The sequence below is a fragment of the Oncorhynchus kisutch genome, linkage group LG7 (assembly GCF_002021735.2).
Source record: "Oncorhynchus kisutch isolate 150728-3 linkage group LG7, Okis_V2, whole genome shotgun sequence".
Lineage (NCBI taxonomy): Eukaryota > Metazoa > Chordata > Actinopteri > Salmoniformes > Salmonidae > Oncorhynchus > Oncorhynchus kisutch.
This window is the reverse complement of record NC_034180.2, coordinates 35,559,528-35,586,901: the sequence shown is the minus strand read 5'-3', so window position 1 is coordinate 35,586,901 and position 27,374 is coordinate 35,559,528. Positions and strand designations below refer to the sequence as shown.

At 44.8% G+C, this 27,374-nt stretch overlaps 1 protein-coding gene across 1 annotated transcript in view; it reads right to left on the bottom strand.

Annotated features, from left to right (window-relative positions):
- Nucleotides 1-1,072: 1,072 nt before the first annotated feature.
- Nucleotides 1,073-27,374, bottom strand: part of LOC109894542 (RAC-alpha serine/threonine-protein kinase) — a 35,083-nt gene continuing 8,781 nt past the window's right edge. Inside the window, exons 3-14 of the mRNA XM_020488109.2 lie at nucleotides 18,169-18,297; nucleotides 16,412-16,523; nucleotides 16,069-16,195; nucleotides 11,657-11,788; nucleotides 11,447-11,512; nucleotides 10,758-10,826; nucleotides 10,481-10,606; nucleotides 9,570-9,698; nucleotides 6,084-6,298; nucleotides 5,875-5,962; nucleotides 5,641-5,743; nucleotides 1,073-3,497 (exon numbers count right to left, since the gene is read on the bottom strand). Coding sequence (XP_020343698.1) covers nucleotides 3,418-3,497; nucleotides 5,641-5,743; nucleotides 5,875-5,962; nucleotides 6,084-6,298; nucleotides 9,570-9,698; nucleotides 10,481-10,606; nucleotides 10,758-10,826; nucleotides 11,447-11,512; nucleotides 11,657-11,788; nucleotides 16,069-16,195; nucleotides 16,412-16,523; nucleotides 18,169-18,297 — 1,376 coding nt within the window. The 3' untranslated portion in view covers nucleotides 1,073-3,417. The remainder of the gene's footprint in view (nucleotides 3,498-5,640; nucleotides 5,744-5,874; nucleotides 5,963-6,083; nucleotides 6,299-9,569; nucleotides 9,699-10,480; nucleotides 10,607-10,757; nucleotides 10,827-11,446; nucleotides 11,513-11,656; nucleotides 11,789-16,068; nucleotides 16,196-16,411; nucleotides 16,524-18,168; nucleotides 18,298-27,374) is intronic.

The following is a 27,374-nucleotide window of genomic DNA, read 5'->3' as shown; positions in this document are numbered from 1 at the left end:
ATGGGGAATAACAGACTGGGGATAAACAGACAGGGTTGGCTTGGATTGTTGATAATATGTAAACTATATTTAATCTCCAATGTTTATTGAAAACATGAATACATTTGCACAATGAGCACTTGTGTGTTTTTTTTTTCTTCACAATGAGCACTTGTCGCTCAAATACATAATTAGTTCTTGGTTAGCTAGCTATTGCTATCAATCTGGCCATCCAGAATCACAACAACACACAGACTTCTGCCCTTGGAAGCGCAACATCGTTTTCATGTCACCTCACCCATTTAATATAATTTTTCTCACTTTGGAAATGTTTTTCTCATGTTGGAAATGTGAAATAGAAAAAAACTAAAATGTAAATACGTTTAATTTTAAGGCAGAAACATGTGAAGACTGTGCAAGAGCTGTGTAGACATTCCCTAGGCACTGTATGCAAAGCATAAGTGGTTTTCAATCTTCAGAGATAATAAGAGGAACGATTGGTACAGTGAGGTGAGGGGAAAGAGGTAGAGACTGTGGAGTCAGTAATTGACAAGTTCCCCACAACACATCCCCCAAGAGGGCAGAACATCACTGCTAGCACAAAGGTGTTTTGTGGTTTGTGCAGCTGGAGCCAGGTGAGGAACGGTTGTCAGGTGAGTCCCACGCTGGGCACAACCATGATCCTGCAGTGAAGAGCAGTGCAGCTGGCCACAGACAGACAGAGCTCTGGCTGTCAACATCTGCTCAGGAGACTGTACCATCTGGGTCTGGCCCAGGGGAGCTTCTCCTCCATCTCTGACCAGCTGCAGAGTCACAGACAAACATGGACCTATGCAGTCCTGTAGAGGTACAGAAGTCCAACCTATCTAGCCACTCAGTATTTAGGTATATTCCTATGTTTCAGACGTTCGCCTCGTTCAAGGATGTTTATTTTTTATTTCATTTTTTTTTTTAAATACCTCAGTCAGATCAAAGCATTAGCAAGTCAAGCTTGTGCTATGACTGTGGGTTAAAAGCATATCCGAGAAGTTCTTGAGGTCTGTAAGAATGGCTGAATGATCAACTGAACAAAAGTCAACGAAAGACTAGTTGGCAGGTTTAGTTAAGACCTTTTATTTGATCAATTTGAAATAAAAAACAAAACAGTAAAAACAGTGTACAAAGTGGACATCATTTATTTACTAAAGCTGGTGTCCTCAGTCTCAGGAATAGGAAAGAGGAGGTACAAAAAAAGTTTAAAAAAGAAAAGGTATAAAATGCATTTCCCTATTTTCAGAGGGTGACAGCAAATGATGAGTGTGCATAGGATTAAGCAACAATCAGATCTAACAATTTAAGAATTGTCTGAGAAAGAGGAATTGATATGAAAATAAAAATAAAAAGCTGTTACATTCATTTGTATGATTAACTTTTGTATCGTGATTATCAGTCATCTGAAAACAGCAGAATTTTCTGGAAACTCATTGGAGAACTGTGTTCCATTTTCAAGATTACCAGTTTATCTACAGCAATCTGTATATGGGGGTTAATTGCGCACATTATATTTTCATAGTTCAAACTTCTCGGAATTTATGTCTAGAGAGGTGCTGTTTCAGTCATTTCTGACAGCAAAGTGTAACAAGTACAAGTGTACAAATTCATACATACATGTTTTGGGGCAGGAAAGTGCATATCATTGGCACAGTCAAATCCATTTTCATTGCTGGTTTTCTATAAATAACAACTCAGAGCCATGTACAGAGGAATGGAACACATCCCTACCTATAGAGATCAAAGCTGACTCAACTTGTTTCCCCCTGAACCACAGCCCAGTTTGTTTATGGAGTAAGTCCTAAAGGACTATATTGTTATAGTGACCTCATTGAGGCTGCAGTGAGTACACTGGGAGAAAAATACCCAATACTGTAGAAGAGGAAAATCCAGAAGAGAGAAAAGATTCCCTGATTGGGCAGAAAGGATCAGTACCTGACTGGCAAGTTCAGAGGGAAGCAGCCTAGAGTGTTTGGAATACAACATTCAGACAGGGAGGCACCACAATCCAAGCACATGATAGTCCAGGGGGGTTAGAGTAACTCTGTCTTTTCAATGGGACCACAGGAAATGGATATCTAATTGACCATGTGTACACAGTTCTGAGATGAATTGACAGCAAGCTTTAATCTATTTAGATTATGCCTGCCCCCAGAATAAGCGTTATTTAAGTATCTGTGAATCCCCTTTCTGCCACTCTATTACATAATTTCTCTATTAGACTGACAGTGGTCCATTGGGTAATTCTCACCTTGTTCTCTAATGTTTTAGGGCTTTAAAATTCTGATAATAATGTTTTTTGAGCATTGGAAGTCCTATAAGAATCAACCATGTTCTACTAACAGTTAGATATACAGAATAATACATTTTATTGATTAGGTATACTGGCAGCCCAAGGAGATTCAAAGTGTTGGTCAAATAGTGATAGCGTGAAAGTCTTGATAAAAAAAAACAATATCAGACTAATCTTCCACTTCATTGAAAACAAAGTCATTGGTCATCTATTGTTATTGCCGTTGGGCCACAATATTTATTGGTATTAAAGCGGAAATCAGCAGTTGAAACAAAGCGTTCTCCCCATCCCTGTTTATGTAAAAAGCTGAGGGATGGGTTGGAGAAATGGAACCACTAAAATTCATAGACAGAGCTATGGATGCCATCATATCCAAAATGATAATTTTAATCATAGTGTGAGGCTATATAGTGTTTGTTTACAAACTTTGGAGGTAAATTATCTTATATTTTGGGTTGTGATAGGGTATGACAGTTCAACTAAGTTCATTAGGCATTCATAAATTATATTCTTCAAGAATCAATGGGTACATATCATTTATTCATGAGTCCAAAAAATTGATGTAACAACTGCAGATCGCCCCTTTAAACAAAGAACAGCTAAATGCATTTCAATTTTAAATGGCTAATTCCAATATAGTCCTTATGGTCCCGTAACATTTTCCAGACAAACGTTCACTTTGTGAATAGTATGTGACAAATATAACAGGTGCTGACAAAAGCAAGACAAAAGTTTAAGAACGTGTAGCCTTATCATTCTAAATTCATATACCACATCGCTGCATGACCACTCTTTTCCTATAAATTAGGTTTTATGAACATCAAGCTTGTCTGACTGCACACATCAAGACAAGCAGGAAATGCACTGTAGTGTTCTCTCTCACCATTAGAAAAGTCTTAAAAGGCCACAGAAACAAATCGGTGGTTTTTCATTTGTGTAGTATGGAGTATTTTCCCATATAATTACCGAACCTGCAGATTGCAAATTTCTGTTCAACAATACTATCTGAAACACTGGTGAAGTAAGGAAAGGATGTGGCGAAAACCCCGGTAGTTGGATGTGCAGTCTGGTGGGGTGAGGGGAAATGGTGGGACCAGAGGAATAAAGGGGTGTGTTTAGGCTGTTCCACTCGCAGAGTAGGAAAACTGTGGGAAGTGGGGTCTCCTTTCGCTGTCAAACGACTCCATGCTGTCTTCTGGAATACAAAATGAGTGGGGAGGAAAGAGAGAGAGAGGGATAGCACAGAAAACTCCATTAGTATATACGTTCTGATTTCCGCTTTAATACAAAATATATATTTTCCTCCCAGTGACAAAAACCCTTATGATTGAGTCCTAATGCATAATGTACCTAGTACTAGCCAGGGCGCAGTTTGGCACACACTGCTAGGGGTCTAGCAAGCACTTCCATGTGAGGTACACAGTGAACTATGGAATAACAGACGTTACACACACGTTCCAGGAGAGGGCACAAATCCCCCAGAGGAATTGAATAAGCACTATGTAATTTGACCTCACATTAATTGCACTGGGAAGATGGACCTTCCCCATTATCATTTCAATATTTGCCTTGGAGTGCAATCTATACCTTGAATGATGTTCAAAACGATCTATTATTTTTCTCTCGTGGGATTTAATTATTTGAGTGCTACAGTACAGATATAAAGTTGCGACCAAATATATTGGCAGCCTTGCACTTTTCTTTAATTCCCTATGTCTTCTAAAATAAGATGAAATTGGAAAATAACTTTTGGTTTCCACACCTTATTGGATTTTCAAGATTGCATAAGCAATTTTATTTGTGTAAATTTAAGTTTAGAATTGTTAATTTTGAAAGTAATGACAAACGGCAAAATGATTTGCGAGTTCTTGGTTGCACAGCCAAGATAACTGCAGACAAATGCTTCTTGTAGCCATCAGTGATCTTGCTGCACCTTGGCCCACTTTTCAGCAGCAAACTGCTTCCATGTTTGAGGGGTGCCATCCACCAACTGCTGTTTTCAGATCTCACCATAGGTTCTGGATGTGATTCAGATCTGGACTCTTGGCTGGCCACTCCAGAACAGCATCTCTTCTTGAACCATTCCTTGGTGTTTTTTGTATGTGCTTTTGGCGTCATTGTCCTGCTGGAAGACCCACAACCTCCAATGGAGACCCAGTCTTTGGACACTGGGTTGAACATTGGACTCCAAAACACCTGATAATCTGCTGATTTCACGATGCCTTGTGCATTTTCAAGGCCCCCAGTACCAGAGGCAGCAAAGCAACCCCACAGCATTATCAAACCTCCCTCCTGTTTGATTGTAGGGAGGGTGTTATTTCCATTGAATGTTCATTTGGTTGTCAGTAAACAAAGCGCTGACCTGTATTGTCAAAGAGCTCTGTCTCTGTTAAAGGTTGTGGGTCTTCCAGCTGAACAATGACCCCAAACACACATCAAAAGCACCCTGGAATGGTTTGAGAAGAAATGCTGGACTGTTCTAGAGTGGCTAGTGTCCAAATCTGAATCACATCCAAAACCTATGATGAGATCTGACAAAAGCAGTTGGTAGAGGTCACCCCTCAAACATTGAAGTATTAGAGCAGTATGCTGCTGAAAAGTGGGCCAAATTGCTACAAAAAGGGGTTGTCTGCAGTTATCTTGGCCAAAGTACAAGGGGTACCAATACATTTGTCCATGCCATTTGTATTTCATTTCTAAATAAAAATTGTAAACTTAAGTTTACAAAAATAAAAATTTGATCTACAATGATAAAAATTCAATATTGTGTGGAGAACAAATGCTTTTTTTTCAATTTAAACTCATTTTAGAAATAGGTAATTATTTAAGAAAAGTGCAAGGATGCCAATATATTTGTCCGCAACTGTATAATGTATCATATACATCAAGGGCACGTGGAAATCTTACATTCTCTCATGACCATGACAACGAGGAAGAATATTACTGTCTTCAATCAAAATGCTATCTAAACCATGTAGATCAGCTTGTTTTTTGTTTGTTTGAGACACTCCAATTCTGGAACCCCAAAAATAAACATTGACCTTTAGAGCCAAATGATAATTTAAAGTTTAAAATCTCTGAAGAGGGGAGATGAATTTATATGAGATTCTGAAACGCAATAGGTATTCTTTACATGAATGACATTTAGAACCACTTGCGTTTCCAGTTCATCAGTCAGACTGTGATCACCCCTACTAAACAAAAACATTCAGGTCCAAAGAGTCAGTGAAAAACAAAAAAAACAAGTATGATTGTCTGTCTGGGTGTGTAATACTGTTCTCTGAGTGTGGTGCGTGTATTCTGTATAGATACAGAATACGCAGTGGGTCAGGTAGTACCTTGTCCGGGCGGTGTAATAGTGATGGTCTGTGCTGTGAACTCCTCGTCAAAATACCGTGTATCTGTTTCCGAGGTAACCTGGGGCTTGAAGGGCGGGACCAGCTGTGAGAGAAGAGAGGACACCATGAGTACATTGGCACATCTGTCCTGTCAATCAGAGTGTAGACAGTTGCAGGCCTGGTGAAATCTATTGATTGTTCACTGAAGTAATGGAAAATGGAACACTAATTTACCTTTTTCTCATAAACATCTTGCCATTCAATCCCAGCAAAGAATTTGTGCTGCATAATCTCCTTAGCATCATCCTGTCCTCCACCTAACCTGGAAGATAGAGGAACCAAAACAAAGTAAATACGTGGCCAAATCAATCCATGCCATTATATTCCACGGGATTCTGTACATACGGTATGGTGGATAACTGCTGGCAAGAGGATCTACGCACCGCTGCTTGGGGTCCTTCTTGAGCAGGCCGGAGAGCAGGGACCTGCCCTCATGACCCAGGGTACGTGGGAAACGGATGTCCTCCATGAGGATGAGCTCAAACAGCTTCTCGTGGTCCTGGTTGTAGAAGGGCAGCCGACCGCACATCATCTCGTACATGACCACGCCCAGACCCCACCAGTCCACCGCACGACCGTAATCATTGTCCTCCAGAACCTGGACAACACAGGACAACCACAACTCAAAACAATATAATACCATTAGGAACAGTTACACAATCATACTTGGAAGCATACAGGACAAGGGCTAGCAGGAGTTCAAATGTACATTCTTCCCTATGATAGCATCAAGAGAGACATACTATACATTGTTGGTTTAGATCTCTGAAACCTAGCTATTAGCTAAGTGGATGGACATTAGGTAGGTAGTGAGGTCAGCAGCTCTCCAGGCTGTATAAAGAACCCTGGGTGAGGCCAGTAAACCCCCCACCCCCCTTCTCCTGGTCTGGGATTCCAAGCAGCCACAGCCAACACTGACTCACATCTCACATTAGGAGCAGGGATAGAGTTTCCCCTGGAGCCCTGCATATTTAATCACTAGAGGTCTGCAGTACACACTACACACCATCATGAGAGAGGGATAGGCTGGGCAGGGGCTGAAGGCTGGAGAGGCTAGGGCCAGTTAGTGGAAGCAGAGTCCCCATAGCAGCAACCACATACACCACACCACTGCCACAGCCCTTAGTCACGGAAGTGGAGGTTCACACATCTTGGAAGATGACGTGTTCACACGTTCTAATCAATTGGCTCGATTTGGCTCTGTGCTGTCTAACTGGGCAGCCTGTTGAATGTCTAACATAGTATTTGAGTTGTTATTAAACAAGGCCTTCTGGGAAGTGTAGTTGGGTCAATATCCAACAGGAAGGATATTGTAGGTGGAATCAAGCCAATGAGAACAGACTGTTCTTTAAAACAAGGTTATATGAGGTGAGATAAATTGGTCCAGGAATAGATTCATAGGTAAAAGGGCAGCCTAATAGAATTACATATGGACATGAAGGTACACAGACCCAGAGAGAAGAGGCGGGCAGAACAGATGGACAGATGTGACCGTAAATGGAACAAAACCAGAGTGTGTTTGTGTGTGTTTGAGCGGGTGGTGTGTGCCTGCATCTGTGGGCACGCTGCTTGGCGCTGCGGTTAGGGGCGAGGAGGACTCGGAGGGCAGGGGTAACGTGAAGCCGGCACGGTGCTAGGATTACTGGACCGTCTCTATTTCCAGCACTGCTGTCGTGTGATTCACACCACACGACAGCTGGGCCTGCAGCTGCCCCATATATGTAGAAGAGTACCACAGCTGTGGAGCTGCCAGGACCACAGGAGCCAAGCTCATCCCTCACACACATAACCAGGGCTGCCTGGACCAGCTCTGTTACACTGGCCCAAAGGACAGCACAGTGCAGGGAGGAGGTAGGAGTGAAACGTACACTTGCTGTACTTTTCCTCCACTTGATACTGCCCTCTATCTTACTTTCTGGCCTTATTCTCCCTCTAACACAAACACAGCTATTGTCCCTCTCCCAAACACATGCCTTTCACTCTCCTTTTCATTGTTCATTACTTTCACAAATCGACTTCATTTCAATAAAATGACTATTTCACAGTGGATTAGGTGAAACTTGTTCCATGGGTGTTAGCAAGATGCAGGCTTACAGCCCTGGTCTGGGCAGCGGGTCTGGCCTGTGGAATATTCCCAGACGTTACAGCATTCCTGTGCAGCACACACAACAAGGTCATTGTTTACTGCAGAACAACCTGTAACATTGCCTGGCCCTGGTTCCCATAGAGACGCTCTATGGCGACCCCGTCTCCACGGAAACGCCCCCTGATGTCTCTACTGCCAGAGGAGGAGCAGAGCTGGGGCTGTTATATGGTGCCACTAGCTATGTTACTGTGTTCAGAATGCTAAAGAGGGGGAGGGTTGTTCTTCAGCACATTTATGACATACCACACATGGACAAAAATGACAAACAGATTCTTTCCTTTAAATTATCATTTGCCTGTTTCTTGCCCTAGTGTGAGGGACGTGACATGATGGTTATATAGTAATTCATGCCCTAGTTGGCTTGGTGATGATGGCTACTGTATGCCGTAAATTAGGATGGTTCTCTAGAGCAGGAGTTCCCAAACTTTTTCACTCTGGCCCCCCTTCCAGTATTGGGCCCTCCCCCCCTGCATGAGCACGCGCCACGTCTATTTCCATGGGCACAAGCACTGTTCATGACACAAACTGTCCACACCCCTCTTGTTGTTGGAGAGGAAATTTGACAGGTTTAATTTTTTTCTTCATATTCCATACATTTTGCCAGTCTAATGTGTATTCATGTGATATTTGAGTGACAAAAAAATTACAACAATATCTATAGGATAAAAAAACAAAACTTTAAAAAACATTAGCTGACATGGGCTAAGAGAGAGGAATATAAAGATGTCAGATGAAAACGCCATGGGAGATTGTTACAGGGGAGAACTGAGAACAACAGGCCCAGAGTGTGGCCCTGGCTTTGCCCAGGTCGGGATAGGCATCCTGGGCAGGAGTCGGCTAAAAGCCCCCTCAGTGCCAGGAGCAGCTGTAGCCAATGTAACCTTTTCTTCAGGGCGGAAACTCACGTTTCCTGAGGCACTGCCAAACCCCCCAGCAAATTCCAAATGGAGGCTAAAAACAAAGAGTCAGCAGCTGTGTTAACATGGGCACCCTTCTCCCAGAAAACCTTCTTACAGCAAGAGGCAAGGGGACTAGCAACACACACACACACACTGTACAATGCCCTATCGTGTTATACACCCCACGTCATACCTGCACGCAATGGGGAGAAGCCACACCCCTGTACACATGCCTTCTCAAACAAAAAATATGGGAACAACCTGTCCTGCCCTAGTCACACTGCAGACTCATTAGCTGCATGTCTTATACTGGAGATTAGACAGGCATTTAGGAACAACTGTCCCAAAGTCACTCTTCAACAGTTTATTTTACCTTTATTTTAACAGTGAGTCCCATTGAGACCAAGGACTCTTTTGCAAGGGAGCCTTGCATCTTACAATTAATTACACAACTACATTCGACATAGAAAATACACTAGAAAAAATGTGACATAGCTTGTATGGCTTAACAATATGCCCGACAACAGACATTTACGATGATGTGTGTAGTGGGATATATTCGCTGCAATACAGTTCCTCTCTTCAAACCGTGTTAGGTCTGTTAATTCTTTCAGTTATTTACCAATTATGTGACTTTATTCTCTTCAGTTGATTTACACTCAAATTTGAATAGACAAAAATACTCAAGAGAACATGCCAAAAGAGTGTGCACTGAAGAGGAAGGTTACATGGGTTGGGCTCCAAAGGCCTCCCATTTTTTATGTCAAAAAAATGATACGATTTATTGACCCCCATATTGTGAATGGACTGTGAGAATACACTACCTCTGGGGCCAGGTACTCTGGTGTCCCACAGAAGGTCTTCATGGTGGCCCCGTCTGTGATCCCCTCCTTACACAGTCCAAAGTCGGTGATCTTTATGTGTCCGTCTTTGTCCAGCATGAGATTTTCCAGCTGAGACAAGGAGACAGAATGAGACAGGACGTATCAGCAACAGGAGGAGGGGGAGTGACTGTGTGAGTGTGTGATTGAGGCACAGCTGATTTGGCTTCAGCTCTGAGAGGCATGAGCTAGCAATGCATGTCCTTTTAATATCAGTGTGTCCTCTGAGTAAAAGTCACCTGGCAACTGTAGCCCACACGTGGCCAGCAGCACCAGGCAGGCAGGCCAGAGTCAGCACATCCTCCAAAACTGCTACCCTGGCATTTTCAGGAGAACCTTAGCAGGCTGGGAGCCTGCCTCATTAACCCATGGGGAGAGCAGAGGGAGGGGGGAACGAGGAGGGTGGAGGCTATGCTGACCTGGCTGGTATAGTTTCATCAGCTGGAAGAAACAAGGCTACAGATGCCCCCCCCCCTTTAAAACCAGTCATATCATGCCTCTGCTACCTCTGCTCTTATGCTATGAATACAGATCACTGAGTTTCTGTACTAGTCTCTTCCTTCTGGTACAAACAATTTACAGCTGGACAGAATAAGTTTGATGACGGGGGTAAAATATGACTGTCAATACTAAAATACAAATTTTTCATCACTGCTTATTTACATTAATGGAAACACAAAGATAAATAAAGGAATCGAACATCTGCCCAGAAGGAGATGGTGGTTACTATATTCCGGCTGTAGAAAGGGGCGGTCTAGGTCTCCAGCTGCAGTGAGGACTGAATCGGGGTAGGCCTGCTGCTGCTGTGGACACTATTTATATCCCGGTCCGCAGACTGTGCTCCTCCGCCTTACCTTCAGGTCTCTGTAGACCACGTTCCTCTCAGCATGCAGGTAGTCCAGCGCTGACACTATCTCCGCCCCGTAGAACCGAGACCGCTCCTCCGAGAACACCCGGTCTCGGGAGAGGTGGAAGAACAGCTAGAGGAGGGAGAAAGATAAGAGAGAGGGAGAGGAGAGACAGAGGGAACAAGGTTAGCGTACACAGAAGGAGGGGTGGGAGGATTATTGGCTACTACTAGCTAAATTGGATCTTGTGTGTCAGGTGTTATTGACTGTTTAAAAAGCTCACCTCTCCGCCGTTCGCATACTCCATTACGAAACACAACCGGTCATGGGTCTGGAAGGAGTATTTCAGGCCCTGGGGATATATATTTATATTTGAGTCATTTAGCAGACGCTCTTATCCAGAGCAACTTACAGTCGCAAGTTCACACATTTTCATACTTCTTTCGTACTGGTGCCCCATGGGAATCGAACCCACAACCCTGGCGTTGCAAGCGCCATGCTCTCTCTACCAACTGAGCAAGATGGGACCCTGGGGATATACACCAATAACTTAAACAACTGCAATGGATCAAAAAATTAAACCCGCCATTGCAAGTTCTCCATAAGAAACAAAAGTCTTTGTTGAAGTGATATCTGCCTTTGGGATATAACTGTTGAATGACAACTGCTAGCCCCATTCACCACAGTGGGATGGACAGAAGATGCATGTGTTACTCCAGCCACTAAATGTGGAAGAGTTGCGGATTGTGAGCCATCACAGACTTTGAGAAAGGTGGTTAACTAACAATGAGATGTCTAGTGTCTAGCCATGTCTATTGCCGTCTTTGCAAACATTTCTCAAACTCTCCCAACACAGATTCAGCATCTCCCCCTGAATGGAAGCTCTCAGGCTGAAGTGGAGTGGCTCCTCAGTCTTTGTAGCCAGAGAAGAGTTTGGGTTAGGTAGATGGAGTGGATGGCGGGGTCTCTCACTGTCAAGAACGGATGCTTGGAATTCTGGAGCACTCGGTTTTCTGTGAGTGTGTGTGCCACTTCATCCTGAAAGAGATCACAAAGAGTGTTTGTGCAACTCCCACAATGGCTGCCGTTTAGGTATCCATGATCGCCCCTCACCGCCCCCATGCTGTCTCTCCCTCTTTCGTCTTCTCATGCTTCTCCTAACGGTTAGTGGCCTCTACTCACTTTCGCTACGATCACTTCCTTCTTCAGGATTTTCATGGCATAGTAGCGTCCTGTGGCCTTCTCCTTCACCAGGATCACTTTGCCAAAAGTACCTTTTCCGAGGAGTTTGAGGTATTCAAAGTCGTCCATAGTCTATGAGCGAGGGGGGAAAAAGCAGCATCGGGTTACAAACAGCGGCTATAACAAATTCATGCTCTAACTAGTCAAGACATATAATCCCACTGACAACAACACAGAAGCATTTAAGGTACCATTTCATCCACTCTGCAACTTCCACTCTTCTAATGGTGGGACTATATGCTGCAGTGACTTGTTTAACCTCTGACCCTCAGGGCTGGTGAGAATGTTGAAAACGGTTGTGTAGGAGACATGCAATCCGGTGCCCTTAGACCTTTGTGTCATGACTTAAGAGCACAGATGTGTGGTGATGAAACAGAGTGGACACGCCATCTGGTGCTAAGCCTCCCATGGCTGATGTTGGTACCGGAGCATCGGCTCTTGGACTAATAGGCTCCTAGACAGCTTCTACCCCAAAGCCATAAGACTGCTAAATAGCCAGACTGCTAAATAGTCAGGTAATGGTACCTGAACTATCTGCACTGACTCGATCACTGACTCTAATACCTAGTACCTCTGCCCATTGACCTGGTCCTGGAACTCCTTGTATATAGCTCCACATTGACCTGGTCCTGGAACTCCCTGTATATAGCTCCACATTGACCTGGTCCTGGAACTCCCTGTATATAGCTCCACATTGACCTGGTCCTGGAACTCCCTGTATATAGCTCCACATTGACCTGGTCCTGGAACTCCCTGTATATAGCTCCACATTGACCTGGTCCTGGAACAGCCTGTATATAGCTCCACATTGACCTGGTCCTGGAACTCCCTGTATATAGCTCCACTGTCACGACTTCCGCCGAAGTTGGCTCCCCTGCCTGTTTGGGTGGTGCTCGGCGGTCGTCGTCACCGTCCTACTAGCCGCTACCGATCCCTTTTTCGTTTGTCTGTTGGTTTTGTCTTATTAGTTTCACCTGTGTGTATTTTAGTTCAATTAGCTTCCCTATATCTAGTAGCTTGACCCGCCCTTGTTTTGTGCGGGATTGTTTTTTGTTACTCTGTTGGTTGTGGTTTTCATGTTTGTATTCTCCGGACTGTTTGGTCCTGTGTTTGGGCTGGTCTGTTTTATGTATGTATGTTGGCGTGACTGTTTTTTGTCCGGAGAATAAATCACGATTTACTGAACCCTGCTCTCTGCGCCTGATTCCAACCCACCACTCCTAGTATCCCGTGACATCCACATTGACCTGGTCCTGGAACTCCCTGTATATAGCTCCACATTGACCTGGTCCTGGAACTCCCTGTATATAGCTCCACATTGACCTGGTTCTGGAACTCCCTGTATATAGCTCCACATTGATCTGGTACTGGTACCCCCTGTATATACACTACTGGTCAAAAGTATTAGAATACCTACGTATTCAAGGGTTTTTATACATTTTTTTTTTAATTTTCTACATTATAGAATAATAGTGAAGACATCAAAACTACGAAATAACACATATTAAATCATGTATTAACCAAAACAGTGTAAACCAATCAAAATATATACAGCTTGGACGCTCTTGGCATTCTCTCAATCAGCTTCACCTAGAATGCTTTTCCAACAGTCTTGAAGGAGTTCCCACATATGCTGAGCACTTTTTGACTCCTTTTCCTTCACTCTGTAGTCCGACTCATCCTAAACCATCTCAAATTGGTTGAGGTCAGGGGATTTTGGAGGCAGGTCATCTGATGCAGCACTCCATCATTCTCCTTTTTTGTTAAATAGCCCTTACACAGCCTGGAGATGTGTTGGGTCATTGTTCTGTTGAAAAACAAGTGATAGTCCCACTAAGCCCAAACCAGATGGGATGGTGTATCGCTGCAGAATGCTCTGGTAGCCATGCTGGTTAAGTGTGCCTTGAATTCTAAATAAATCACAGACAGTGTCACCAGCAAAGCACCCCCAAACCATAACACCTCTTCCTCCATGCTTTACAGTGGGAAATACACATGCAGAGATCATCCATTCACCCACACCACATCTCACAAAGACATGGCGGTTGGAAAAGCATTCTAGGTGAAGCTGATTGAGAGAATGCCAAGAGCGTCCAAGCTGTATATATTTTGATTTGTTTAACACTTTTTTGTTTCCTACATGATTCCATATGTGTCATTTCATAGTTTTGATGTCTTCACTATTATTCTACAATGTAGAAAATGGTAAGAATGTTTTTAAAAAACTTGAATGTGTAGGTGTTCTAAAACGTTTGACCGGTCGTGTAGCTCCACATTGATCAGCTAAGGGTACTCCCTGAATATAGATCCACATAGATCTGGTACTGGTACTCCCTGTATATACAGTACAGTTGAAGTCAGAAGTTTACATACACCTTAGCCAAATACATTTAAACTCAGTTTTTCACAATTCCTGACATTTAATCCTAGTAAAAATTCCCTGTCTTCAGTCAGTTAGGATCATCACTTTATTTTAAGAATGTGAAATGTCAGAATAATAGTAGAGAGAATGATTTATTTCAGCTTTTATTTCTTTCATCACATTCCCAGTGGGTCAGAAGTTTACATACACTCAATTAGTATTTGGTAGCATTGCCTTTAAATTGTTTAACTTGGGTCAAGCGTTTCGGGTAGCCTTCCACAAGCTTCCCACAATAAGTTGGGTGAATTTAGCCCATTCCTCTTGACAGAGCTTGTGTAACTCAGTCAGGTTTGTAGGCCTACTTGCTCTCACGCACTTGTTCAGTTCCGCCCACAAAATATATAAATATATATATCCACATAATTTCTCCCTCATGATGCCATCTATTTTGTGAAGTGCACAACTCCCTCCTGCAGCAAAGCAGAAAAAGGGGGATGCTTGCAAGCTGAAGAACACCATCCCAACCGTGAAGCACAGGGGTGGCAGCATCATGTTGTGGGGACATGATGCTGCCACCCCCGTGCTTCACGGTTGGAATGGTGTTCTTCGGCTTGCAAGCCTCCCCCTTTTTCCTCCAAACATAACGATGATCATTATGGCCAAACAGTTCTATATCTGTTTCATCAGACCAGAGGACATTTCTCCAAAAAGTACGATCTTTGTCCCCATGTGCAGCTACAAACCGTAGTCTGGCTTTTTTTATGGCGGCTTTGGAGCAGTGGCTTCTTCCTTGCTGAGTGGCCTTTCAGGTTATGTCGATATAGGACTCGTTTTACTGTGGATATAGATACATTTGTACCTGTTTCCTCCAGCATCTTCACAAGGTCCTTTATTGTTGTTCTGGGATTGATTTGCACTTTTCGCACCAAAGTACGTTCATCTCTAGGAGACAGAGCGCGTCTCCTTCCTGAGTGGTATGACGGCTGCCTGGTCCCAAGGTGTTTATACTTGCATACTTTTTTTCTGAGTTCTTGGCTGATTTCTTTTGACTTTCCCATGATGTCAAGCAAAGAGGCACTGAGTTTGAAGGTATGCCTTGAAATACATCCGCAGGTACACCTCCAATTACCTCAAATGATGTCAATTAGCCTATCAGATGCTTCTAAAGCCATGACATCATTTTCTGGAATTGTCCAAGCTGTTTAAAGACACAGTCAACTTAGTGTATCTAAACTTCTGACCCACTGGAATTGTGATACAATGAATTAAAAAGTGAAATAATCTGTTTGTAAATAATTGTTGGAAAAATGAGTTGTGTCATGCACAAAGTAGATGTCCTAACCGACTTGCCAAAACTATAGTTTGTTAACAAGAAAAGTTGTGGAGTGGTTGAAAAACGAGTTTTAATGACTCCAACCTAAGTGTATGTAAACTTCCGACTTCAACTGTAGCTCCACATAGATCTGGTACTGGTACTCCCTGTATATGGGGCGTGCAGGTATCCTAGTGGTTAGAGCGTTGGGCCAGAAACCAAAAGGTTGCTAGATCAAATCCCCAAGCTGACGAGGCAGTTAACCCACTGTTCCTGGGCTGTATTTGTAAATAAGAATGTGTTCTTAACCGACTTGCCTAGTTAAATAAAAGGATAAATCTAGCTCCATTCGTGTGTATTTAATTGTGTTACTACATTGTTGGGTATGGCTTGTAAGCAAGCATTTCACAGTAACGTCTACACCAGTTGTATTCGGCGCATGTGACAAAAATATAATTTGTATTTTATTTGTTAGGAAAGTGTCAGGGCGCCGGGGTGAAGCAGGAAGGGCTGGTGAGGGTTGGGGTGAGGCAGGAAGGGGTAGTGTGAGGTTTGGGGTGAGGCAGGAAGGGGTAGTGTGAGGTTTGGGGTGAGGCAGGAAGGGGCATGGTGAGGTTTGGCGTGAGGCAGGAAGGGGCATGGTTGGGGTGAGGCAGGGTGAGGAGGGCGGGGACCCACCACTTTGAGTCTGGGTTTGGTCAGGTACATCTCCATGTCCATTGGGTCTGGGGAGGAGTCCATCATCTCCTCTTCCTGTTTCTGTAGGCCATCTGCTACAGCCTGAATGGCTTTCGTCCATTCTTCCCTGAGAGAGGAAGGAGAGGGAGATTACAACACCTCATTTAACATGATTTAATTCAGCCCAATCATGTAATTGTCATCTTATCAACAGGAAGGCAATTTAGACTGTAGGGTCACCCAACAACCAGTGTACTGTGTACAATGTGTATGCACATGCTTGTGGTGTGTGTGTGTATTTGACTGTGTGTATGTGTAAGGGAGGGGTTGTGGCTGAGCTTGCCTCTCCTCGGGGGTCTCCACGTGGAAGGTGCGCTCGATGACAGTGGTCCACTGCAGGCAGCGGATGATGAATGTGTTGGGCTTGGGCCTCTCCGTCTTCATCAGCTGGCACTCTGGCCACATCCCGGGAGAGAGGGGCCAGTTGGAGAGGAGACAGAGACCCGCAGTTACAGCCATTTATCTTTATCGCCACCGTAACAGACACGGCTGGGACAGCCACCATGCAGCCGTACATAGGGAACTGAACAGCTGCACTATGGGGGAAGGATGGAGGAGGAAACCCTGATCATAGCTTTTCCTTCATACTAAATACACATTACCAAAAGTATGTGGACACCTGCTCGTCAAACATCTCATTTCAAAATCATAAGCATTAATATGTTGTTTTTCCCCCCTTTGCTGCTATAACAGCCTCTACTCTTCTGGGAAGGCATTCCACTAGATGTTGGAACATTGCTGAGTGGACTTGCTTCCATTCAGCCACAAGAGCATTAGTGAGGTCGAGCAATGATGTTGGGCGATTAGGCCTGGCTTGCAGTCGGTGTTCTAATTCATCCCAAAGGTGTTCAATGGGGTTGAGGTCAGGGCTCTGTGCAGGCCAGTCAAGTTCTTCCACACCGATCTCAATACATAATTTCTGTATTGACCTCGCTTTGTGCAGGAAGGCATTGTCATACTGAAACAGGAAAAGGGCCTTCCCCAAACTGTTGCCACAAAGTTGGAAGAACAGAATTATCTTGAATGTCATTGTATGCTGTAGCGTTAAGATTTCACTCCACTGGAACTAAGGGGCCTAGCCCGACCCATGAAAAACAGCCCCAGACAATTATTCCTCCTCCCCCAAACTTTACAGCTGGCACAATAGCCGAATCCACTAATTTCAAAGGGTGTCCACATACTTTTGTAAATATAGTGTATTTTTACCTCAGGATTTAGTCAATACATGGGACTGTGAGCAGTGATCTGGGCAGTCGTTTCAGTCAATTCCAGAAAATGTGTCCAAGTTATGACATTCACAAAAAAATAAAAGGAATTTCAATTTTTCAATTAGCTTGAAACTAAGTTACAATTTTTAGAGAGCAGCCAGTTTCCCAGTGCAGCTCTTTCACACAGTCAACAAACTGCGTATGCCAAAAAAAAACATGGAAGAGTTTGTCAGGAAGTCTGTTAGATGGAAGATATGGGGCTGGGCCACCACTGAGCTCCAGCAGGGCCCTGTCAGTGTGGCTGTGTAACCCAGCCCCACCACCTCATCAGCAGCATCACATGGCCCCTCTGTCTGTGGGTCTACTGCAGGTCTGCTCAGTGACAAACTGTGCCACCCTCTCTGTACTGCTGATGGAGACAGAGCAGCCCACAGATAAATAATTGAAATCAGATGGTTAATAACCACTATAACTCAAGAATGTCAGGAAACATTTTGTTTAACAAACAGTATGTTCTCTAATTACTCTGTTCAATCATCTGCCGAGCTTGTCCCAACAACTTCCTTTCATGTAGGGAGTAGTCCCATAGACAAAACTGGAATTTACACACAGCCAGGTAGAATACTGGCATATTGCTAATGTACCACCAGTCTATTCTGATGTTTCTAACCACAACTTTGTGGCTTTGAAGTGTACCATTAAGGCAAGACATTGTCATAGGAACTACTGAACAAAAATATTTTCTATTGGTGATTATGCAATATAAAGTGCCGTATAATCTTAATGGGTGAAGTAATGTAGATAGTAGGTTCTTGAAAGAGTAGATACTCACGTGCTACTGAAAAGTTATTTAAGGGGGTTTCAAACGCGTCAACATCTTGTGGTCGTTCCTTGTAGCCAATGAATGTACCATCACTCTTGAGTAGAAAATACCTGGGCCTCCAGGTCTTAATGTACTCTCCTGCAAAGAGAGATGGAGAAAGGGATGAGGATAATTGGTTGCTATAATGCTCTGGTTTCAAAAGGTTACATTCTTTAAATTGTTGATCGGTCTATGAAAATTAAGCTGTGCGGTTCGATGATTTATGATACACAAAGCTATTATCTTCAAGGCAACATCCTTATTCACAGCGGTTCTAACCCATTTCTTGTGATTGAATTGCTAAGATGTTCACCAACATTCCCTAAATGACCATGTTGTCACCCACTTTCAGCTATAGTAGGTCAAAGCCAGGACAAATAGCTGTTTTAGCTGGACTCAGGACCCTTGCCTCTGCCCCTTCGTTCCCATACAGAGGTTATACAGGAATCCATGTCTCCATCCTTGCCTATCTCCTCCAACACAAGACACCCACAGATGAATCTCTCAGAGGCAACGAAACTCTATTTATTCCGCGGACGGTTCAGGAAACATTGTGCCAAATGTTCCTGAAATGTGCAAAAACAGCTTACGCCACATAAACAGTCAGCAGCACAGATCGGAGAGGGGCTTGAATATTTATACAGGAAAAATGTCATTTATTTTTAATTACGAGAGCCGGGTATTAACCCCATGCAGTGTCTGAGCAAGCTGTCCTTAATTGCCCCATTTCCTCCGACACAGAAGTCTGGGGAAAGTGGAGATCAGTTAATGCTCGACCCTGTTCCTCCTCTCCCCAAGCCTCGCCTGGCACACCACTGGCTCCAGTCTGAGCAAACTGATCCCAGACCTGTCTGTGACGAGGCAGACTGACCAGAATCCCTCAATAACAGAACCTAATTTACCTCTAGTCAACTTAACACACCACATATAAACTCCTCTTAGTGAGAAGAGGCTATGTAGACAATCACTAAGTGGATTGTATTCCATATTCTAGGATGTCTCACCTCAATGTGATGGTTCAACTGTCTGACTAGTGGAATCCCACCTGAGAGGGGCTACATCATTCAAACACCATAGGGTGCAACCATTACAGCAGGAACACACACACACACACACACACACACACACACACACACACACACACACACACACACACACACACACAGTGTAAAGCACCTGATTTACTGCAACAATTGAGGTGGCAGCACACATCCCAGCACTAGAGAAAACATCTGTCTCAGAGCACTGTATACTTTAGATGTCAGTCTGCAGCAGATGCCCAATATGTTACTACGGCTGTTGTCATTTTTCAGAACGGCATGGGAGGACATTTTTCATCTCCATTCTGCTGGCTAAGTATTTTTACACCAAACGCAGCTCATTTAGAAATTAGTTAGACTTTGTCAGACTTCAGATTGCAATGCTTACTGCTTGCCTACAAAGCCGAGCACGCACCGTCCTCATTGAAAAAACCAGTGTGATAAAGAGGAAAGCTCTGTGGATTTCCCCATGTCTGTTCAATATGCTGCAATTACAGTGATGAGTCATTTGTCTATTTTACACTACATGGCTCATGAATCAACATTCACAGCACTAATCCATACATGCACGCACGCACAAACACACACACATGCACGCACGCACACGCGCACACACACACACACACACACAGGTCCCCAGAGAATCAACATCAATGTAATTTACAACTGCGGGTCAACAGCAGCTTCACACGACTGACTGAATTCTGCTCTAGATAGATTGTCAGTCTGTGGTCAGGTCTTGGCTGATCCATTTCCCCCACCCTAGGCTCAGAGCCCCTGGCAGGGCAGACTGGGGACAGTATGTGCACAATGCAAAGGCAGCATAATAAGCTCCCTACCTCCAGCCATGCATCATACAAGCACAGTGACATCAGAGGGAGTTTTTTTGTTAAATTTTATTTATCTAGGCAAGTCAGTTAAGAACAAATTCTTATTTACAATAACGGCCTACCCCGGCCAAACCCTAACCCGGACGACGCTGGGACAATTGTGCGCCGCCCTAAGGGACTCCCAATCAAGGCCGGTTGTGATACAGCCTGCAATCGAACCAGGGTCTGTAGTGATGCCTCTAGCACTGCCTAGACCGCTGCGCCACTCTGGAGCCCCAAAAAATTGGGAAATAGGTTAGCCTACACACTGGCAGCGCTCCGCTCACCTCTTTAGGGAAGAATACAGAGAGATTCAGGAAATAGATCAAGTGCATGTTTGGTGCTTCCAACAGTGACGCTGAAAGGCTGATTGTTTACGTTAATTGTGTTGTGGCCACAAACTGGCATCAAGACCATGGTCCCAACACAGACACTGACAAGCAAAGACAGATGTTTGTTTATATGCACTGGCGTGTATGAACGTACACTTTACAGTGTGTATGTGTGAATGTATATCTGACGACAGCAAGGTCTTGCCATCCTCAAGCACAGAGGGCCTGGATAGGGCATCGATCATATATACCGGTACCTGCTGTATATAGCCTCGTTATTGTTATGTCATTTCCTTGTTACTTTTTTTTATTTCATTTTTACTTTAGTTTATTAATGTAAATATTTTCAACACTTTATTTTCTTAAAACTGCATTGTTGGTTAAGGGCTTGAAGTAAGCATTTCACGGTAAGGTCTACATCTGTTGTATTCGGCGCATGTGATAAATAACATTTGATTTGATTTGGCCTGCAAGCCCCTCTGACGCACGAAGCCCACCCAGGCTGGCAAGAGTTGGCGTCCACCGTGCCTTGTGATGATGCCACCGTGCGTGGCATGCACTGCAGAGACATTCCTCCACGCAGAGGCGGGCTCTGTCACATGGCTCTCAATGGGGTGACAATGAATACGCACTGTACCCTTTCATTAGTCTAGCTAACACCTAACTCTCAAAGTTCTCCTGACTTCAGAGTCTGGAATGGCTCTTTGTTGTTGTCGGCACAATGTGTCGATAATGAAGGAGGCTGTGCTTTTACTGGTTGGCCCTCATCAAAACACCCACATACAGCCCCCTGGCACCGCCCCATTCCATTTTCAAATCCAAACAACAAAAGCTCTCAACCCATTAAGATGTTTTTGGGGGTTGAAAGAACCAATCAAACCCGTCACGCAATTTCTAAGTGAATATTGCTTTAACAAACGGTCTACTTTTCAGACCAGTGTGGTCACAGCTCTCCCTGCTCTGAGTCACATGGGTCGCTAGCCTTTCACAGTGTCACTACACAGCAACAAAGCCATGGGGACAGTCACTTAATGGTCTACATGCACTGTGATGCAAATGTCATTGGTAAAGGACACTTTTAATAGTGTTTCCTTTCCTCTCAGAGACCACAGCTTGTAAAGACCAGCGAGTAGAGTTCAGTGAACTGAACAAGCTCATCATGGTGGAATGTGACACCTAGGGCACATCTCTACCCCCCTATACCCCTCCACCCTCCCATACCCCTCCACCTAATCCCACCCTAAAGACTCCACATCATGCTCTGACCACAGCAGGACTGACATTGGTGCAATTATCAGAACATAATTGTCTTTCCAAATAAAGCATAACGTTACACATTTCCCAAAATGTGGGTGTGGTGAAAACAATGGCTGTGGAGAAATTGGCAGTATGCATGTTATCAGCTAAATTACTGAGAACATCGTTTTTGGTCTGGCTGGAGAGGATATCCTGACCAGGCAACCGTCATCCTGGCTGGGGCATGGAGAGTCATGTAACTGAAGAAACGTCTATCTGTCTTATAATTTCTGTCAGCTACATCTGCAGTCCATCTCTTCGTTACAAAACCACAGCCATGACCCATATGTCTTTCCTATTTACTAACACTTAGTCTTTCTATTCTCATCTGACCTTTGTCTTTCTCACTGACTAGACTTGAAACTAAAAACCCAGTCCACTACTGTACTGTACTTTTCTCACTCTGCTTCTGATGTTATGATGACATCCTACCATGATACTCCACAACTGGGAACTGAGGGCTTAAGCAGAGGGTGTACAGACAACAGTGCTTCTACACCTGCATTGCTTGCTGTTTGGGGTTTTAGGCTGGGTTTCTGTACAGCACTTTGAGATATCAGCTGATGTACGAAGGGCTATATAAATACATTTGATTTGATTTGATTTGAACAGCAGGAGATGCCAAAAGACTCATTCGTAGACAATTTAAAATTACTCACTAAATATTTATATGCTTTTTTGATACAGTATATTTTGACAGATTGGACCAAATGGGCAAATTGCAGAATACAGATTGAGAGAGAAGACAACATGCTGACTAAGAGCAGAAGGGACTTGAGACACAGAAGTCCCCTGCTATCAACTCTACCCATCCATCTTCAAAGTCTTTCAGCTGCCCTTTTCATCTCACTAGAACATTTTAATTGTAGAAAACCGGAAACAACCTGACAGCGTGACAACATAGCAGATAAGATCAAGAACAGAACAGTCTTTGGGATAGGCAAATTCAACGACAATTTTGACTGTGTGTGTGTGTAGACGAGGGCCATGCGAGGAGCTGTCAGGGGCTGGTAGAGTGTCTTTACATGTCAAACAGCTGCTGAGGTCTGGGATGCGCACTGGGCAAAGTAGAAAATAATGAACAGTGAGCCTCTGCCAAACAAAAGAGAATTCATCTTTATTTGCCAACTGCTGCATGGCTTATGTGTGGACAGCCAAATTGTACCAGTGCCATGCCCCCCACACACACATGCACAAATGCTCTCGCATATGCATACACACACACTCAATGACTTACAGCTGCAGAGGGCCAATTGTCCAAATACGGTATGCTACCGTGTCATTTTCTTCGGAACTGGAGCTATTACTGAATAAGCTGTATGTGTCTGAATGGTTTGTGAGTTGACAGCGTAGTTCCATAGAGCTCTCAACAGACACATGAAAACCAGCTTATTCATCAAAAACCTTCTACTGGCAATAAGAGCATCTTGATTGACCAAAGGCGAACCGTCTGCAGTCAGACTAAAATAATTCACTCAATGGTCAGACTGTACCAAGTTACGGTTTTCAAGGTCAGTCCGTTGTAAAAGAACGAGCATGCAAACAATTCGGATCCATGTTAATACTACCATTTGACACAGAGGCCATTTGCAAGTCAGCTTGGCTTTAGAGTCCAGGCAGTCCGCGTCATTAAAAAGAAGATTAAATGTAAAAAGGAGAGGATGCAAGAGAGTGTGTCAGAGGTTAGCCTGTGTGTCTGAGGAGCGTTGTGTTCTCTCGGTCTCTATGTGACAACGACAGGAATCTAAGGTCCCAGCTGCCACAGCTCTTTAATAAACACATCATGCAACATTCATCACACTGCAAAGGAGAGGCCAACCGCTGTGCTCTGTCTGGCATCACAGGAACATAGAATACAGACAGACACAGAGAGAGAGAGACACACACACACAGACAGAGACACAGAGAGAAAGAAAGAGGAATGAGAGCAGAAAATAAAATGTTAAGGAAGGGGAGAAGAAGAGGTCAGACAAAACAAGCCCTTCTCAGCGCAGTGCCCAGTGATTGGACTTCCTGAGGGGGCTGCTGTGGTGTTTTGTCTCTGCCTGGCCACTCATTCATAGTTTGGGGATGAGAGGGAGGAAGGGAGCCCGTGGTAACTGTGTGATAGAGTGTATGTGTGAGAGTGTGTATGTGTGAGAGTGTCGAGGGGGGGGGGGGATTGAGGATTAGGGAATTAAAACTCCAAAGCAGGGGAGGCAGTGTATTTTGTTAGTTTTTCCTCGGTTGCCCCCTTCGGCCCTTTTCTGTTGGGCCCTGCCTGTAGCCTGCAGCTGCAACCTGCCGCCATGTGCCCTGCATCTCAATGAGCCTCTGTGCCGCCATCCGCTCCAGAGGAGAGGGGGCTCCCTGATGGAAGGGTCACCACTCTGTACCACCACCCCAATACCGCTCCCCGTCCCATCTCCTTCCCAGCTCTGGGACTCAGGGCAGACTGCGCCGCCAGGCTGCCCCTCTCCCCATGACCATATAAGGCTGCCCAGGCTCACAACAGGCCTCTCACATGCCAGGCTAAACCGCCCAGGAGTTTGGGTTTCTTCATTCTTTCTTTTCTCCCCCCTCTTTTTTTTCTTCCTGCTGTCCCTCTCCTCTTTTGTTGGCGTCTCTCTTTCTCTCATGCAGCTGGATGGGACTGCACTGCCGGGGCTTTGGCAACAGCATCAACAGGTCACAGGGAAGGGCTGCCCCAGCCTCCACTGCAGCCCTCTCTTTTCTCTCCATCACCCTCCCTTCCCCTCTCTCTCTGCTGATGCGGTATCTGCCGCTACAGGAAAAAAAAAAAGGGGGGGGGGGGGTGAACAGTGGGGAGGGGGGTGGTGGAGCCCCTCTTTCTCACGCTCATAAGAAAGCCCTCACTTCTTCTCCATAGCGAGTGACACCTGCTGATTACCATAGAGACACTGTGGGAAGTTCACCCTGCTTTTCTGTGTGATTAATTTGGCCCCTCCTCTCGGTAAACAAGCAACCCATGGATTAGTTAACTGCGTTACTGCATGACAAACAAATAAACACATTATTTAGTTCAAATTAGTGCCAATTAACACTAAATGACCAGGGAACAGTCCATCACTCTTAAATTATACAACCATGTATATTAAAAGGGGGATATACCTAAGATTACATTTCAACCTTTAGGAGAGTTAAGACCAAGTCAAATACATTGTTATATTTGTCTGTGATCCATAATGACAAATTGTCCCTGAGCCAGATGAGAGGCTAAGTGTGATCTGGTCTGATGTGAATGTGACAGCAGTCTGAACATACAGCTGAGCAGCCCCTTCCTGTCCACACTCCACCACTCCCACTCATTCTCTCTCTCTCTCTCTCTCTCTCTCTACCCCTCTGTCTGTCCCAGTTGCCAGGGAGAGCCAGCGAGCCAGTGATGTGATTGATGTCTGAGACTGGGAGCGCCACGGCAGTCGGAAGCAGCTTCCGCCTCGGTGTTGTCAGCAGGGTCATTATCCTGGCAAGGGGGGGGGGGGGGGGAGAAGGTGGTGGGGGACGACTGGCAGAGGCAGAGAAGAAATGAGATGGGGATTAAGAAAGAGGGGGAGGAGGAGTAGAGTGGGAGTAGGAAGCAGGATATGAGGTAAAGAAAGAAAAAGAGGGGAACAGATATGGAGAATTGAAGAAAGAGAGAGAGGAAGTGAACGAGAGTGAGAGGGTAGGGGGCAGGGGGAGCACAACCAAGCGCCAGTTGTGGAGCAGGAGGATTCTGCACAGAAAGTAAGCACACAGCAGGCTCACTGCGAGCAGAGACAAGTGACGAAGGTGGCTCTCTCTGGCCTACTGGTCCCCTCCCATCCAGCCTGCCTGTCGACAGCTGCACCCAGGCAATTTACTTTTATCCACCACATTTAGCAGGAGGCTGATTCCCATTACTGAGAGCAGGGGACCCTGCTGACGGCCAGACACCAGCCATTGCCCTCCCCTCCTGGGGAGCCACCCTCAGCTGCTGGCCCTGCCTTGGGGCTTCACCTCGTGACTCTGGTTCTGTCGCTCAAAGTTTTGCTGCTGGTATTGTTTTATGTAGTTAGCTGGGCGGTGGGAGTGTGGACAGGGCATAATGGCTCTGGGGCATCCCCTGCTGCTGGAGCCGTTGTAGTGAGGCTGTTGTTGTGTGTGGTAGCAGGGCCGCTGTGTGGTCCATGGCAGGCTGGAACCTAATGAAGGGGTATGTGTGAAGGAGACTAAGCAAGGCGAGCCTGGCGGTAAAGCTGGCAGCAAAGCTGGCAGCCAGACAAGGTCCTTGTGCGATCAGCATTGCAGTGTCATGAGACAGAGTTAATCAGGTGGGTTGGTTCCTTTGAAGAGTGAAAATATAACTCCCACACACAGTTCCCTTTTACTGCTTTGATACAGAAATTCTGAGAAATTGAGAAATTCTTTAAAGAGGTGTTTCAAAATGGTATGTGATTGTATGAGGTATTAGGTACTCAACATCTTGCATGCATGCATACCAACACACACACACACACACACACAAACAAACAAACTCACACACACTCTTTGACCACGCACTGTTTTTGTTATTCTCAGTGGAACGACTCAAAGGTGTCCCCTAATACACGACCCCATTGACTAATCATGTGACCCCTTGGAGTAAATCATCCAATAAGCATCAACCTATTCGTCAGATACATCACACAGAACACCCTGTTTCTAAGTCAGGCTTGGTCTGTGAGAAAAGGACTGCACACAGAGTGATGATGTTCTGGAATATCACAAAGACCTGGTGCTGTTTCCTCTCAGTTCCCTCCCCCATCCATTCACTCCTGCCTCTGAGCCAGCTGAGAGTGCTACCAAAATACAACAGTTGTTGTAACCTTCGTTAGCCTAACGAGGAGGCCGGCTCTTTATACCTGTCAGGGAGCAAATGAGTCAAAAGAACAAGGGCTGCCTGGAAGAGAGAGGGCCAAGGGCTGCCTGGAAGAGAGAGGGCCAAGGGCTGCCTGGAAGAGAGAGGGCCAAGGGCTGCCTGGAAGAGAGAGGGCCAAGGGCTGCCTGGAAGAGAGAGGGCCAACAAGCACAGTTCTGTTGCACTTCACTAGGCTCTTGGACACAGCTGGAATCTAGAGAACCTGCAATCTGCTTATTTGATGTTGGATGATGCTCTGCCTTTGATGGAAACTTTAGGAAATAAACTACAGACTGACCACTAGAGGCTGCAGGCATAATGTAAACTGTGCGGATGGTGTAAAGTAGACCCAACATATTTACGGATTAATCAAACCCAGATTGATCCAATGGTTTTTTTAATGGGAGTCATCCGTTGCTGGATGACTGTCTGTGTGGCCCTTAGGGACATGACAACTGGATTGTAACAGACGCAACAAGATACAAGCGGATGTTTAACTACAAGCCTCTGTGTGCTAGGCAACCTGTACATGTGGGCACTGGGAAATCATTTCAACATTCAACCACTGTTACCCCTGCAATTGTATGCTTTACCTCATGCACACACTTCCGCAGACACACACTTCCGGATAGACACACACACGGGCCTATAGAGGAGCCATTGGTGACTTGGTATACAGCATAGGATTACTGGCCTATTCCCTAGTGCTATGTATTGGAAGTCCAAACCTGGCCTTGAACAGATAACCCTCTTTATATCATGATGGGTGATGTAAATGGCT